This window comes from Pan troglodytes, chromosome 15 (genome assembly GCF_028858775.2).
Source record: "Pan troglodytes isolate AG18354 chromosome 15, NHGRI_mPanTro3-v2.0_pri, whole genome shotgun sequence".
NCBI lineage: Eukaryota > Metazoa > Chordata > Mammalia > Primates > Hominidae > Pan > Pan troglodytes.
Genome location: NC_072413.2, coordinates 97,835,844 through 97,853,486, shown reverse-complemented (window position 1 = coordinate 97,853,486; position 17,643 = coordinate 97,835,844). Strand labels below are relative to the sequence as shown.

The following is a 17,643-nucleotide window of genomic DNA, read 5'->3' as shown; positions in this document are numbered from 1 at the left end:
AAAAATACAAAAAATAAGCCGGGCGTGGTGGCGGGTGCCTGTAGTCCCAGCTACTCGTGGGGCTGAGGCAGGAGAATGGCGTGAACCCAGGAGGCAGAGCTGGCAGTGAGCCCAGATCGCGCCACTGCACTCTAGCCTGGGCGACAGAGCGAGACTCTGTCTCAAAAAAAAAAGAACTGTTCTCAGTGGTCCATTTGGACTGTTCCTTCCTTGACTCAACAAGCATTTAATGATCACCTACAAATGTACATCACTGGGCTGTACAATTCACCAACATCAAGCCCCAAAATACCATCATACGTCGTGTGATTATGTTGACAGTGCTAAGACTGTTTTATTGTTATTCTAAGTTTTGATTCTCTGTCAATATTAAAGAGCACAATGTGTTTGCTAGAGCAAGATTCTGCCACGAGACCAATTCTGCTAAAGTTCCTGTGTCACTCGAATGCCCACCTTTGGTAGGTCCTTTCCTGTTAAGCACGGCCTGCTGTTCCTCAGTAATGTTCAGCCGCCGAACCACATCAGCTAGAGCTGATTTGAGCAGCTGGATGTCGTCTTCTTGCATCTGGACTCTCTGCTCCAGTGAAGCAATGCGGTCTGTCACCTCCATGCTACTTGCAGCAGAAGCGCTGTCATCTAAACCAAAGAAAGGATCAAGTGAGCTTTAAGTGTTCCCCGGAAATCAGATCTATCTAGCACGCTGTTTTAAGCCCATTGTTTTAACATAGTAACACTTACGGACTACAGATACTGCTCTTAAGCAGAAATCACGTGAAATCTTTAGCTGTGTGTAACTACAACTCTTCATTCTACAATGGTCTTTTCATTCTCTACATTTGCACTCTTCATTATAAAGTGTGGTTTTAATTGACATTATACTTTTCTACATGGAGGCCAACTTGTTTTCAGCGATACCGGAGAACCTTAGCAGTGGAAGGGATGTTAGAATACGTCCACTTCAACTTCCCACACACTGCAGAAACCCAGTCTGCATGGTCTTCTAGCTTCTGTTCCAACTATGTTAACTGACAGGTAGGTCATACAATCACAAGGCCACCCTATCCATCGGTCAAGACTCTGAAGGATAAAGCAATATGAGTTTGGCAAGCTACCCTTACAATTATGGTAATCATATTTTCTTACTCAGAATCATAATTTCCAACTCCTTATCAGGGTCTATAAACCTCTCCGTGATCTTCTTCACCTCTCCAATCTCATTGTACATCATTCTTCCCTTCACTTACTGTGCTCCAACCAGAGAACACAGAGAACACTTTGGGAGCCTGAGGTAGGCAGACTGCTTGAGCGCAGGAGTTTGATATCAGCCTAGGCAACATGACAAAACTCTGCCTCTACAAAATACCAAAAAAAAAAAAAAATTAGCCAGGTGTGGTGGTATGTGCCTGTAGTACCAGCTACTCAGGAGGCTGAGGTGGGGCAGTTTCTTGGGGCCCGAGAGGTCAAGGCTGCAGTGAGCTGAGATTGCACCACTGCACTCCAGCCTGGGTGACAGAGCAAGACCCCGGGTGACAGGGTCGCCCAGGCTGGAGTGCAGTGGTGCAAAAACAAAACAAACAAATAAATGGCCAAAATAGCACAAATTTAATGAACACAAATACACAATTACAGGCCAGGTGCCGTGGCTCATGTCTGTAATCCCATCACTTTGGGAGGCCAAGGCAAACGGATCACCTAAGGTCAGGTGTTCGAGACTAGCCTGGCCAATAGGGTGAAACCCCATCTCTACTAAAAATTCAAAAATTAGCTGGGTGTGGTGGTGAGCGTCTATAGTCCCAGCTACTTGGGAGGCTCAGGTGGGAGCATCACTTGAACCCAGGAGGCAGAAGTTGCAGTGAGCCAAGATTGCACCACTGCACTCCAGCCTGGGCAACAGAGCAATACTCTGTCTCAAAATAAATAAATAAATAAATAAATAAATAAATAAATACACACACACACACAAATACGCACACACAATTATGAGATACTAATCAAAGACTAAGCAAAATAAATGCAAAACAGCCCACCTCAAGGTACATTATAGTCAAACTGTTGAAAACCAAAGATAAAGAACAAATACCAAAAGCAGCAAGAGAAAAATGACATATTAAATACAAAAGACCTGCAGTCTGATTAACAGCTGACTTATCATGAACTACGGAGACCAGAAGAGAGCGGAACTACATCTTTAAAGTACCGCGTGAGAAAAAACTAAATTCAGAATTTTACATCCAGCAAAATATCTTCCAAGAAAGCAAGCAAAATAAAGACATTTTCAGAGTAACAAAACCAGAAAGAATTAATCATCAAAAGACCTGCACTGCAAGAAATGCTAATGAAAGTTCTTCAGGCTAAAGAAAAATTATATAAGATCAAACTCAGACCCTCAGAAAAAAATGAAGAGCACTGGAAATAATACCTGCATCAGTTCAAAGACTCATTTTTTTCCTTTTTCCTTTTATGTTATTATGAAACCTTGTTTTATTTATTTATTTTTTTGACAGGGTCTTACTCTGTTGCCCAGGCTGGATGGAGTACAGTGGTGTGATCACAGCTCACTGCAGCCTTCACCCCCTAGGCTCAAGTGATCCTCCCACCTCAGCCTTCTGAGGATCTGGGACTACAGGCGCACCCCACCACGCTTGGCTAATTTTTAAATTTTTTATAGAGGCAGGGTCTCACTGTGTTGCCCAGGCTGGTCTTGAATCCATGGCCTCAAGTGATCCTGCTTCATCCTCCCAAAGTGCTGGGATTACAGGTGTTAGCCACTGTGCCCAGCCTTGAACCTTCAAACTTTTAAAGACAGAAATTAAAATATTGTCTTATAGGGTTTATAATGTATTTTTATGTAATAAATACGAGTACCATAACATAAAAGATGGGGTAAATATGGATCTACAAGTTGCAAGATTTCAGTATTTTATATGAAGTATATGTCATTAATTATAAGTGGCTTTCATTTATTTTAATTGGCAAAAATTGTATATATTGTACACAACATGTTTTAAAATATATATATATACATTGTGGAATGGCTAAATTGAGCTAACACACACATGCATTACCTCACATACTTATTTTTGTGGTAAGAACACTTAAAATCTACTCTCTTAGTGGTTCTCAAGAATACATACATGTTATTAATTATACATATGTTAGTCACAATGTTGTACAATAGATCTCATGTAAGCAGTTATTATTAACTGTAAGGGGTTAGTATTAACTGTAGTGGAAAAGTCACAGATGTATATTGTGATCCCTCATAAATGACTAAAGAATAATGCAAAGGAGTGTAGCTAAAAAGCCAACAGAAAATTTAAAATGAAATTCTATATTCAAATAATTCAAAAGAAGGAAAGAAAAGAGTAACAGAGGTACAAAAAAGACAAGTAAAAAACAAAAAATAAAATGCTAAACTCAAACCCAATATAGCAATAATTCTATTACATGTTACATTAAAGCAATAATTTCATTAAACACACCAATTAAAAGGCAGAGGATGGCAGAATAATTTTTTTTAAAAAAAGCAAAACCCAACTATATGCTGTCTACAAGAGATACACTTTAAATACAAAGACACAGATAGATTGAAAGTATATGAATGGAAAAAATATATACCATGGAAATAATAAGCATAAAAAGGCTGGATGGCAATATTAATATCAGATAAAATAGATGTCAAAATGTATTACCAGAAATAAAAAGGGCCATTTCATAATGAAAAAAGGGTCAATTATCAGAAAAACACTGCAATCATATGTGCCTAATAGAGCTTTAAAATACATGAAGCAAAACTGACAGAATTAAAGTTAGAAACAGACAATTCTATAATTTTTCCTGAAGATTTTAATGTCCCTCTCTCAGCAACTGATAGAACAACTAATAAAAAAAATAAATAAAAGCTTGGGTGGTATAGCAAGATCTCATCTCTATAAAAAATTTAAAAATTAGCCAGGCATGGTGGCATATGCCTGTAGTCCTAGCAACTTGGGAGGCTTAGGTGGGAGAATCATGGAGCCCAGGAGATCAGGGCTACAGTGAACTATGATCACGCCACTGCACTCCAGCCTCAAAAACAGAATGAGATTCTATCTTAAAACAAACAAACAAAAAACCAGTACAGACATAGAATATTTGAACAACACTATAAACTGCGTTGACTTAACTGATACGTAGAGAAAACGGTAGCTAACAATAGCAGTGCATACGGTACATTTTCAGGACACATCATATTCTGGGTCATTAAACAGATCGGAATAAATTTAAAGATGGGAAGAGTATGTTCTCTGACCACAATGATATTGTTAGAAATCAACTACAAATATTTGGAAATGAAGCAATACATTTCTAAATAATCATTGGATCAAAGAAGGTATCAGGAGAAATTAGAAAAAATTTTAATCAAATGATAATGAAAATACAACATAGCAAAATACATGGGATGCAGCTAAAGCAGGGCTTTGAGGAAAACTAATAGCTTTAAAACCACTGTTTTAGAAAAGGAGAATCTGGTTATCTGAAAAGGTCAACAAAATGTAAGCTCCATAAAGCAGGAATCTTTTCTGTTGGTTCACTACTCTGCCCCTCAACCTAACATACAGTGAGAACTCAATAAATATTTGGTAAATTAATGAATAAATGGGTAAATAAGTATCTCTTTTGAAGCATGCATTAAATTAGTTGTTAGGGATAAAAGATGATTCACTCACACAGCTATCCTTAAGAAGCTCTCTGCCTAGTGGAGAAGACACCTGCCTACAAATTTCTAAAATAATTTGATAAGTTATATAAACATATAAAGTGATAAGTGAACAAAGAAAATATTAGCTGTATTTGGAAAAATGGGATCAAGCAGGGGTTGGCCTTGAAGAATAAAAATATTCACCAGGGCTGGGGGTGGTGGCTCATGCCTGTAATCTCAGCACTTTGGGATGCCAAGGTGGGTGGATCACCTGAGGTCAGGAGTTTGAGACCAGTCTGGCCAACATGGCAAAACCCCATCTCTACTAAAAATACAAAAATTAGCTGGGCATGGTGGCACACACCTGTAGTCCCAGCTACTCGGGAGGCTGAGGCAGGAGAATCGCTTGAACCTGGGAGGTGAAGGTTGCAGTAAGCCGAGATTGCGCCACTGCACTCCAGCCTGGGTGACAGAGCAAGACTCTGTCTCAAAAAAAAAAAAAAAAAATTCACCAGCTGGAAAAATAAGAATGGCATTCCAAGCAAAGGAAACAAGCAATTTAAACAAAAACGCAGAAATATGAAAACATATGGAGTATTTAGATAATAATAAGTGGCCTCTGACATTGAAATCTGCCACCTTGTAACTTCTGCTTCCTGGATAAATAATTCTGTCTTGCCCTTAAATTCAGGCTCTGTCAATTTTCTTTTTTCTTTTTCTTTTTCTTTTTTTTTTTTTGAGACAGAGTCCTGCTCTATTGCCCAGGCTGGAGTGCAGTGGCGTGATCTCAGCTCACTGCAACCGCCGCCTCCTGGGTTCAAGCAATTCTGCCTCAGCCTCCTGAGTAGCTGGGATTACAGGCACCCGCCACCAACGCTGGCTAATTTTTGTATTTTTAGTAGGATGGGGTTTCACCACATTGGCCAGGCTGGTCTTGAACTCCTGACCTCAGGTGATCCAACCACCTCGGCTTCCCAAAGTGCTGGGATTACAGGCGTGAGCCTCAGCGCCCAGCCAGGCTCTGTCAATTTTCTAAGTAACAGATAATTGTTTCACACATAGAAATAATTTTCAAGTGTGTCTATGGCACTTCTGAGAGAGAATAACATATCTATTAACCAAGAGAGCCGCTAAGCTCTTACAAAAAAAATATTGTGTAAGTCTTTTTAAAACTATGTCTTAAGCATATCTCTTTAAAGAAGTAAAACTATAAAGCAAGAACAACTTGCAAATATCCTTTTCTCATGCTCCTCCTCTCCTAGAACTAAATATACCATTCTTTATGCTCCCAATGTAGAATCCATACTGTTTGTTAGGAGTACTGATGGGGATGTGTGCGCGTCCTCTTTTTCTGTTTCTCTCTATTGAATGAGAAATATAAAGAACTTTACAAACTCAACAGTGAGAAAACAATCCAATTTTAAAAATAGGCAAGGGGAAAACTGGGCAAAAGACTTAAATAGACCACCAAAGAGGTTATTCAGGTAACAAGCAGGCACAGGAAAAGATGTTCAACATCATTAGTCATTATGGAAATGCAAATTAAAACTACAATGAGATATTATTACACATCTATTAGGATGGTTAAAAGTAAAAATGCTGACAAAAGCCAAGTGCAGTGAGAATATGGAGCAAATGAAACACACTCTCCCCCACTGCTGGTGGGCACACAAAATGACACGACCACCCTGGAAAACAGTTTACCATTTTCTTATAAACACATATTTCCCATATGACCTAGCAATTCTTAAGTATTTGCTCTAGAAAAATGAACAATATTCATACAAAAACCGATACGCCAATGTTTCTGGTGGCTCTGTTCAGACTTGATAGAAACTGGAAACAACTCAAAGGCCCTTCAACTGGTGAATGGATAAACTGTGGTGCACTCATACAATGGAATATACTCAGTAATAAAATGGGATGAATGACTGATACACAAAACAACTTGCATGGGTCTCAAAGGCATTACACTGAATGAAGAAAGCCCATCTCAAAAGGTTACACCCTGTACTATTCCATGTATATGTCATTCTCCAAAGACAAAACTGTAATGAAGGAGAATGGATCAGTGGTTGCCAAATGTTGGGTTGGGGACACTGCACAAGGGAATTTTGAAGGTAATTGGAATGTTCTATATCCTTAGTGGTGGTTGTTACATTAAACCATACTTTGTTAAAACACATAGAATTATCTCAAAAATGACAGTTTTTATTGAATGTTAATATATAAAATAAAGTAATTTTATGAGCGTTTAAGTAAGATAAGGTCCACTCATTGGTTTTGCCAATTTTTTTTTTTTTTTTGACAAAGTCTCACTCTGTTGCCCAAGCTGGAGTGCGGTGGTATGATCTCAGCTCACTGCAACCTCCACCTCCCAGATTCAGGTGATTCTCCTGCCTCAGCCTCCCCAGTAGCTGGGACTACAGGCACACACCACCATGCTCGGCTAATTTTTGTATTTTCAGTAGAGACGGGGTTTCGCTATGTGGGCCAGGTTGGTCTTGAACCCCTGACCTTGTGATCCGCCCGCCTCGGCCTCCCAAAGTGCTGGGATTACAGGTGTAAGCCACTGCGCCTGGCCTGGTTTTGCAAATTTACAAGTTATTTTTGCTTGTTGGGATTGGTTGCTATTATACTATGAGAGCTCAGCAGAGAAATATTTCAATGAAAACTAAGTACTTATTGCTCAAGGGAAAGAGACTGTCCTTAAGTGCTATGTAACTTCTTGTGAATGGACAGTAGTTCTGTGGAATTTCTCCATTTCTCCTTTGACTTTGGATAGGAGGGAAAGAAAATCTCACTTCAAAATGTCATGCCACTGGGAGACAGAAGTGGGGAAGATAAGAAGGTATTTTATATCTGTCTTCCCTCTGAGGAGTAATTAAACAGTTCAGTGAAATCTTCTAATGTGTGAATAAAAGAAGGCAGAGTCAGGTTGGTGTAACAACCATTGTGTAGGACGCTGGGTCAACACACACCTACCTGGGAAGGTCTCTGGCCTCAGGCGGAAGGCAGGGAGAGTTCTACTAAGGTAGGAGAAGACATTCTAGAGCTAAGTCAGTGTTGACAGCACTGGCAGAAGAGGCATAGACTTCAGTCTTTAAGAGCACGGACTATGGAGTCAAGCTACCTGGGTTCAAATCCCAGCTCTGCCACTTACTAGCTACATGACCTAGGACAAATTACTTAATCTCTATCTGCCTCTATGTATAAAATAGGTGCAACAAGAGTATTTCATAGGGTTGTTATAATATTAAATGAGTTGACACATTTAGAGTACTTAGAATACATTTTTGCATATAGTGCATGTATAAATAAATATAAGCTGTAATTAAGTTATTGTTACTATTGTTGTTGTTGTTTCCAATAAAAATTACCAAAATAAATCCAAGTTTAACAAAATTCCTATGTGCTGTCTCAACGGTTATGCAAATTAGCACTGAATAATTAGAAATTAGTGCATAATTAATAATATTTGCTTTTTAAATCATGAAAGAATCTGTAGCATAGACTCATGCATTTATTTTTTTTCTTTAGCAATAGTGTCTCACTCTGTTGCCCAGGCTGGAGTGCAGTGGTGCGATTACAGCTCACTGGAGCCTTGACCTGGGCTCAAACAATCCTCCTATCTCAGCCTCCCGAGTAGTTGGAAGTACAGATGCACACCACCACATCTAGGTAATTTTTAAACTTTTTATAGAGATGTGGTCTCATTATGTTGCACAGGCTGGTCTTGAACTCCTAGCCTCAAACGATTATCCTGCCTCAGCGTCTCAAAGTGCTGGGATTACACAGGCATGAGCCACCACACCCAGCCTAGAACTGTGCATTTCTATGACATTTTTGGGTTGTTCGTGCAGACAGCAGCTTCTAGAGAAGGCACACACGCTCACTGCTGGGACTCAAGCACATTTATTGTGGCTGCCAGCACAGGATTGAGGAGGAAAAAGTTGGTCTCTGTAGTATAACCTTGCATTTTCAAATCAATATTATAAAACAACATACAGAGTAAGGCAAGACTGGCCTGCTCCCTGCATTCAAAAACTTAAGCATCACTGTGGTCTCAGTGGCTTTAGTAAAACTGCACAAATCAGAATATTTAAATTATATTGCTGAATTTATATAGGAAAAAGTTTGATTTTAATATTTTAATAAAAACCCCCACCACCTCAATATTTGCCTTCAAATACAAATGGTTAAAAACCGAAATGTCAGATCTGCTTAGGAGAGCCCCCATTTGTGAGATTTGCTGAAGTTTTCCCCATGACATAATCCTAGTGCTTTTCAGATCCTGCCAAAATCATTGCTTTAACCTGTAATGGATTTTCTTACTACTGTTTCTGCAGGTAATTAATCTGAAGAATACGACTGGGAGACTTCTTGGCAGCAGCATGAGCTGTCTGAGGTTCTTAACCTTCTTGTGTACAGAAAAGACCAGTGTTGTTCAAATGACTTTACACTTCAATTAAGCTGGGGGAAAAACTGATTAGCATAATGAAGAACAAAGCCTAAAGCTTGCTTTAACCAACACAAACCATTTGAATCTCTAAGCATTTCATAGGATTCCACAGCACAAGATGTGAAATTTCATCTGAATTTCATCAAAGAAAACCTCAGGTTGGGAATGCAGCACCAATAAAACTTTAACAACTTATTTATTTTAAAGTCATTTTTGCTCCTATACCTCTCAAATCTATCTGTGGAGGTCATTAAAACAGTGTCAATAATTGAGCTTTAGCTTTTTTTCCCCCAAGTTTTTACATTCTTGTCTATTATCACTTTACAGTGTTAGAGGGAGGTTTGAAGAAGACAATATTCTCTAAACTTTTACCTCTTGGGTTTTCTAAAATTTTGTGTGAACTGGAGCTCCGGTTGGGCTGGGCACCTGCTCCTTTCCTGATCTGTTTACACATGGCAGTGTGTAACTGCGTCTATGGGGCGGTGTCTCTATCTCAGTATTGGGGAACGATCTCCCAGGTTGTGATCTCGCAGCACATGCTGACTCTATGGGCACAGGGTAGACAAGATTTAATCAGAGGGAAAACTGAACCCCCAGTGGTGCGAGGCATTGATGCAGATGTCTTGGCTGGCCAACCACTCTGAAAGCCACTCTGCAGCCTCTGCCAACAACCCTTCTCAGGGCTACACGTTCCAACTTTGTGGCATTTTGTCAAGGGCCAAACACTGTTGAGAGTAGTCTGCTAAGGGTTACCTATACTGCCCTGTCTGGGTCCTGGGGCTTTAGAGGCACAAGAGAGAGAGCACTGATTTGGGATTCAAATTGAGCAGTAGCCAATTCCTAATCTGTCCCCTATTAGCTATGTGACCTAATACCACCTGCCTTCTGACGTTCCTGTGAAGATGAATGTTAACGTGTATGAAACTTCTAATACTATGACGGCATACAGACACTCAACACAAACGGTACTTGAGCCTTACTAGAATCCATTGTTACGAATATTCCTGTTTTGTTTATAAGAGCAAAAAGCAAACATTGATCTTCAGTGAAATCAACGATTAACAATAATTATTGAACAAATTCTGCAAATACTGTGCAGGTCTCTCTCTGCAGCACCTCTGGCCAAGTTGAGGAAATGTGATGTTAGCCTTAAGATAAGGCATGGTTTGATGCCACACGAGCCCTCTCACTTGGCAGCACACGACCAGTGGCAAAAGGACAGGCCAAGTGTTACCTCTCACAGCCTCCAGCTCCAACTTGACTCTCATGAGAACCCAGCCAAGCACTGGCTTCTTTCTGAGTTTCAAGGGATGCCATGGGTCTGGGCAGCCCCTACATCACCCCCAGTTTCAGAAGCAAAAAGAAGACCTTGTAGCTCTGCTTTTACCATAGGTCCTCATGTAGCTATTTAAGGATCTGACTTTGAAGTTTAATTACTTTTTCTCTTACTGTAAAAAACAGAACAAAAGGGTTTCCGGTAACATGATGTGTTTCACTCTATTAAAAGGTGAGAGAAGCATGCTTTTTTCTCCATTCATGTGATTATCTCACTATCCAGGGATAAGAGCAGGCTCTTGACTCTGTAAATCTTCCAGTAATACTAAGACATTGTTATCTGAGTGCTATTCCCGGAGGTTAAAGGGGCCTAGTAATTTTAAAAGGTTAACTTAGAATCTGTTCCCTTTATCGTGAGATGTTCTTATTTTCTTTAATTATTTAAAATAATGATAGCACCAAAACAATAATAGCCACCCTTGATTCACCAGCCGCTGTATGTCAGGGCCTAAGCTTTGTGGTGCAGTGTCCCCATGCCCAGTGTCCCCACGCCACACAGCGCCCTCCCACAGAGGTGCCACCCTCATGCCACAGATGAAGTAGGAGAACCTGAGTTTCTGGTCCACCTTGCCTAAGGTTGCACGGCCAGAATGTGACCAGCCGAGGGTGAGCTGTGAGCCTAGGCTCTTTTCACCATATGAGTTCTCCATCCAAATGACAGGTATTAATTCCAGTGAGATTTCTGTGGTACTAAGTAAAATACACATAGAATTTTTACATCACTTTGCCTTTTCCAAAATATTACACAAATGCTATTTAGAAAAAAAACTTACCAGATTTAGTAGTTTAAAACCAATCATTTAAGCAGTAACAAATAATAACCCTTTGCTCAATAATTTGCAGATAAACATTTCACATAAAGCAGACTTTCCATATTATACGTTGTTCACGGAATAGTTATACTCTATTGTCATATTCGGAGTCATCCTATTAGTATCCAATAGCAAAAGAAACATACAAGCAATCAGTACAGAAAAGCAATTAACTGTCATTGCTCTGCCACTTGCGGGCCTGGATTTCGGCCTTGCTGTCAGATTCGCAGCCCTGCGTACCACTCCTGGCTGGGCTCCAGCTTTATTTCTGTTCTCAGACTCCCAGTTCTCCTTGGATCATCTGGGTCAGTTAGGAACCCTGTGTCCTGCTCACCTCCAAGCTGGACCTGCCACAAGAGCTCCGGCTCTGACGTTCATCACTTCATAGAAAATGACAAGAATCGATCCCACCTCAAAATAAACCTGTTTCAAATGAAGCTCAAGAACTAATGTTCACATAATTGAATCTTAAACAGCTCTACAACAACCCTTGCCTGATATAAAAATGTTGTCATAGAATATTGATTAAAAGAACTTCAGCAGAGCCTCTTGAATCTGGAAAGAAATGGTATAAAGATCTTTTACAAGCCTTAGGTTGGATAATGGTGGTGATGGAGATGAGAAAAAATACTCAAGATCACCCTAAGAGGCAACATGTGACTGTTTACCTTGGATGACATGGAGTTTAAAGGAAACAAACTTTCAGTTTAATTCTGTACAATGATATTGAGCATCCTTCTTGGGCAGACCTAGTGCCGGGCAATGCGATCTCCCCAATCCAAGGGCACTCAGTCTAGCAAGAAGAGACTGGCCAACAAATAACCATAACAGAAATGTAGGAACACAGATGAGGGATCAAATCAATAGCCCCCACCCTGCCCCAACTGTTATATGCCAGAATCACAAGCTTGCCAGAAAGTAATATGAGGACTAGACAGATAAAGATCAAAACATAGGTGAGTACAGAACACAACTTCAGGCCCGTTACTACGTTTCAATTAATGAATTGCAATTGAAAACAAAAGAGGAAAAATAAGAACAATCATCTGTAAAAAGACTGGCCATTGAAATTCTCTAGTTGAGTATTTAGGGAATTTGCTAATTACCTTATCTTGACCTATCCTGGACTCTCATTTCATTTTGCCTAACCACAGTTATGAAGTCAACAAAGACATCCTGTGGAGCCCTGGAGACTTTGAAATCTTTGGAATGTTTACTAAATACTACAAACATGCGCGCGCGCACACACACACACACACACACACACACACACGCACTCCCCAACCTTTGCAGAAATGCTCTTGTTTCTGTCAGAAACTAAAAGACCTGGGCACTTGAAGATTGTTGATAGCTTTCCCCCACTCCACTTTACAGTTTTAAAGCAAACAAGAGATCCTGCAGCTGAGCAGAAAATAAATTCCTGATAACGTGTGAAGCACTATGCTTTAAAACTTGGCCTTTTGCTATGAGGCGCAGTAGCTACACCACACCAAGGGCAAGGGTGGCTCACCAGGCTCTGGGACAGCTTGGACGGGAGAAAGAAAAAAAAAACTACAGCTTTTTCACAATGATCCTGGCAAGGCACACGAGGTTGCCAAATCTTAACCATGAAAGGAAAGATTAAAATTATGCAGATGGAGAAGGGGAGAGAAGACAAAATAATGAGCATTAGAGTAAAACTTGAAAAAGATCTAAAACTGTCAGTCCAAATTTTATTTTACATGGAGACTATTGCAACTTTCACTTGTTACATCTGTCACACATTCCAGATAGACATCCTCACTTTATAAACTGACTTAACAAAAAGTATCTAAAAAGGTAGCTTTAATGACTTTTTATTTTACACCATGGTTTCAAAGTCTTTCAGCAAAAAGAATAAAATAAAAGCTATTATTATCTAAATTTTTTCTACTAACTTCTATTAGTACAACTTTTTTTCTATTTAAAGTACTATATGGTTACATCATCCAAAAATTTAGTTGTCTTCCTGACTTAATAATTTGATTAGTTTCAGACAATATTCCCCTGCATAAGAGCCTGTCCTTTAATAATTGAGATAAAAATTTAGAAAAGCACAGTGTAGCCCGGCATGGTGGCTTATGCCTGTAATCCCAGCACTTTGGAAGGTTGAGGTGGGGGGAGTGGTTGAGCCCAGGAGTTCAAGACCAGCCAGGGCAACATAGTGAGACCCCGTCTCTACAAAAGATTTAAAAAATTAGCCAGACATGATGGTTCATGCCTGTAGTCCCAGCTACTTGGTAGGCTGAGGCAGGAGGATTGCTTGAGCTGGGGAGGTTGGGGCTGCAGTGAGCTGTGATTGCACCACTGCTCTCCAGCCTGGGGGACAGAGTAAGCCTCTCTCAAAAACAATAAAACAACAAAACAAAAAGAAAAGCACAGTTCAAATGGTTTAAAATCACCAATGGGGCCAAAGCCAGAAACCTAGTTTTCCAAGAAAAAACTTTCTAAAACAGGCTGGTGGTACTGTTTCAGGACAAAACAATAGATATGTTCGGCTATGGAAGATACTAAAATACCTGGGTTTTTATGGTAGAACTTGTCTTTGAGGTTCCTATCAAAAGGTGGAGCTACAACGGTTTAAGGTTAGAATCTAAAGGAAAGTTTGAGTTCTAACCTCCCATCCACATTCGTTGTTACTGTAAAAAAATTTTTAATCCTTTTTGACATTCTGTAGCTACTTTTTAAAAAGTGCCATCAACTTCTGCTTCCAGCCAAGATGGAGTAACAGTGATTAGATTACCTTCCTACCTTAAACAGCTAAAAGAACAGACAAAATATATTAAACATCAGCTTTCAAACACCTGGACACCAGACAATGAGGAAGAGTGATCAATGAAAGATGGTAAACAAAAGAGGTGAACCCTAGGACTAGCCCAGCAGATAGTCTGGAGAGTTTCCAGGATGTGAGACAGGGAGGGAACCCAGGTAAAGCCTGAGTCTCCCTAAGTTGCTGAGACACACGGCTGTAAGTCCAGGGCAGCCAAGACGATTGGGGTTCGCAGAGAGGGTAATGGGGAAGAGAGCATTGCCAAGAGAAAAAACTTCAGCGATCTGGAAAGATTACCCTCCCACACCCTGCCCTCAAGTCTTCTGGTGAGTATTTATCAGCATTTACATGTGAGGAAATTACCCAAGACTGAAAAAAAAAATCATCCAAAAAAAAAAAAATTAGAACAATTACCAGAGCTCACCTAGAGCTGGGAATAGTTCTTGATACCCTGACACCATCAGGCAGAGTGGAAAACCTCATAATCCACAGCCTCATGGAAGGAGAGGACTCAGAGGATGTTGCCCAAGACTAAATCCTACTCTGGTCCCCCTAACAAACTTAAGAGCAAGACCCAAAAGGATCAAAATGTCTCCAAGTAACTACCCCCAGTACAAAGCTCGAAATATTTATAGGAATTCAAAAATATCCAGCACCCAATGAGGCAAAATTCACAATATCTGACCTCCACGAAAAAACAACTGGACATTCAAAGATGCACAAAAATATGACCCAAAATAAATAAAAGAATCAACCAAGCAAAACTAACCCAGAAATAACACAGACAATAGGATTAGTAGACAAGAACAATTAAATAGTTATTATGACTATACTATATACATTCAACATCATACTGCAAGTCCTAGCTAGTGCAAAAAGTCAAGAAAAGGAAGTAAAAGGTATACAGACTGGGAAGGAAGAAACAAAACTGTCTATTTGCAGATGATATAAATGTCTATGTAGAAAATGCCAAAGAATTGACCAAAAAAACCCTCTTGTAACACTGTTACATGATACAAGGTTAACACAAAAAAGTCAACTACTTTCCTATGAACCAGCAATGAACAATTGGAATTTGAAATTTAAAACACAATGGCATTTATAATAGTACCAGAAATGAAATAGGTGCATATACATCTACCAAAATATTTACAGGATTTATATGCAGAAAACTAAAACATAATAATAATAAAAGAAATTAAAGAAGTTCTAAAGAAACGGAGATATATTCCATGTTCACGGATTAGAAAACTCATTACTGTTATGATGCCAATTCTTCTCAATTTGATCTACAGATTCAATGCATTCCCAATCATAATTCCAGCAAGCTATTTTGTAAATATCAACAAAGTGAATTTAAAGTTTATATGCAAAGGCAAAAGACCCAGAATAGCCAACACAAAACTGAAGAAGAGTAAAAAGCTGGAGAACTGACACGACCTGACTTTAAGACTTATAAAGCTATAGTAATTAAGACATCATGTAATTGGTGAAAGAACAGACACATAGATCAATGGAACAGAGTCCAGAAATAGACCCACACAAATACAGTCAACTAGTCTTTGACAAAGGAGCAAAGGCAATTAAACAGAGAAAGAAGAGTATTTTCAGCAAATGGTGTTGGAAATATTGAATGTCCACATGCAAAATAATGCATCTAGACACAAAACTTTCACAAATACTAACTCAAATTAGACAGAAAGGAAAATTAGAAAGTATTTCTAACTGAACATAAAAACACAGCATATCAAAATTTGTGAGCTGTCGCTTAGAAAGAACTTTATGTCACCCAACATCGACATTAGAAACGAAGAAAGGAGAAGGAAGTAGGGGATGGGGAAGGAATGATCTCAGCATCCACTTAAGAAAACCAAACCTTCAGGAACCCAAAGTATGCAGAAAAAAAGGAAGCAATATACATTAGAGCAAAAATCAATGAAACAGGAAAAACACTGGAGAAAATTAATGGAATGAAAAGCTAGTTCACTGAGAAAATAAAATTTGCAAACCCATAGCCAAATTGATCAAGGAAAAAAAGAGAAAGGACATAAAATATCAATATCAGAAATAAGAGAACTGACATTACTACAGATCGATAGATATCGAAAGGATAAAGAAATATTTTTTAAAACTTTATGCCAATAAATTCAGTAACTTAGATAAAATATACACATTCTTGAAAGAAAAAAAAGTACCAAAGCTCATGCAAGAAGAAATAGATCTAAAGAGTCCTATTAAAGAATAGAATTTGTAGTTAAAAACCTTTCCACAGTCTGGGCACGGTGGCTCACGCCTGTAATCCCAGCACTTTGGGAGGCTGAGGCAGGTGGATTGCTTGAGCTCAGGAGTTTGAGACTTGCCTGGGTAACAAATGAAAACCCCATCTCTACAAAAAAAATACAAAAATTAGCTGGGTATGGTGGTGCACACCTCTAGTCCCAGCTACTAGGGAGGCTGAGGTGGGAGGATTGCTTGAAGCCAGGAGATAGAGGTTGCAGTGAGCCAAGATCTCTCCACTGCACTCCAGCCTAGGCGACAGAGTCACACCCTTTCTCAAAACAAAACAAAAACAAAAACAAAATCTTTCCACAAATCACTGATAACCTCACTGGTGAATTCTACCAAATATTTCAGGAAAAAATAATGTTAATTCACACAAACTATTTCAGATAACTGATAAGGAAGAAATATTTCTCAACTCATCTATTAGGCCAGCATTACTCTAATATCAAAATCAGACAAACACATTACAAAAGAAAACTACAGACCAATATCCCTCATGAAAATAAATGCAGGCCGGGCACAGTACCTCACACTTGTAATCCCAGCACTTTGGGAGGCCACGGGTGCATAACCTGAGGTCAGGTGTTTGAGACCAGCCTAACCAATATGGTGAAATCCCATCTCTACTTAAAATACAAAAATCACCTGGGCATGGTGGCGTGCACCTGTAGTCCCAGCTACTCAGGAGGCTGAGACAGAAGAATTGCTTGAACCGGGAGGCGGAGCTTGCAGTGAGCCGAGACTGCACCACTGCACTCCAGCCTGGGTGATAGAGCAAGACTTTGTCTCAAAAAAAAAAAAAAGGAAACATTCTTAAAATTTTAGGAAATGAAAGTCTTATATAAAAAAGAATACATCATGACCTATTAATGGGTTTATTCTAGGAATGGTTTAACATTCAAATATCAATGTAATCCGTATTTACAGACTAAAAAAGAAAAATGAGGTAATCAGGTCAATAAATGCAGAAAAAGCATTTGACAAAATCCAACATCCATTTCTGATAAACACTCAGTAAACTAGGAAGAGAAAAGGACTTCCTCAATCTGATGAAGGGTGTCTATAGAACACCTACAACAAATATCACACATTTCAATATTATCTTGGAGGTTTTAGTCAGTGAAAAATAAAAAGAAATATAAGCTCTCTAGATTAGAAAGGAATAAGTAAAACTGCCTTTGTTCGCAAATGACATGGCTGTCCGACTAGAAAATCGAAGGAATACACAAAGAAGTTACTAGAACTAATAAGTAAGTTTATCAAGGTTTCAGGATAGAAGATC

At 39.2% G+C, this 17,643-nt stretch overlaps 1 protein-coding gene across 6 annotated transcripts in view; it reads right to left on the bottom strand.

Moving 5' to 3' along the window:
- EML1 (EMAP like 1) overlaps positions 1 to 17,643 on the bottom strand; it is a 203,845-nt gene that overhangs the window by 90,097 nt on the left and 96,105 nt on the right. For all 6 annotated transcript variants that reach the window (XM_009428453.5, XM_009428449.5, XM_009428448.5 and 3 more), the window contains exon 2: positions 454 to 636. In XM_009428453.5, coding sequence (XP_009426728.3) covers positions 454 to 636 — 183 coding nt within the window. The remainder of the gene's footprint in view (positions 1 to 453; positions 637 to 17,643) is intronic.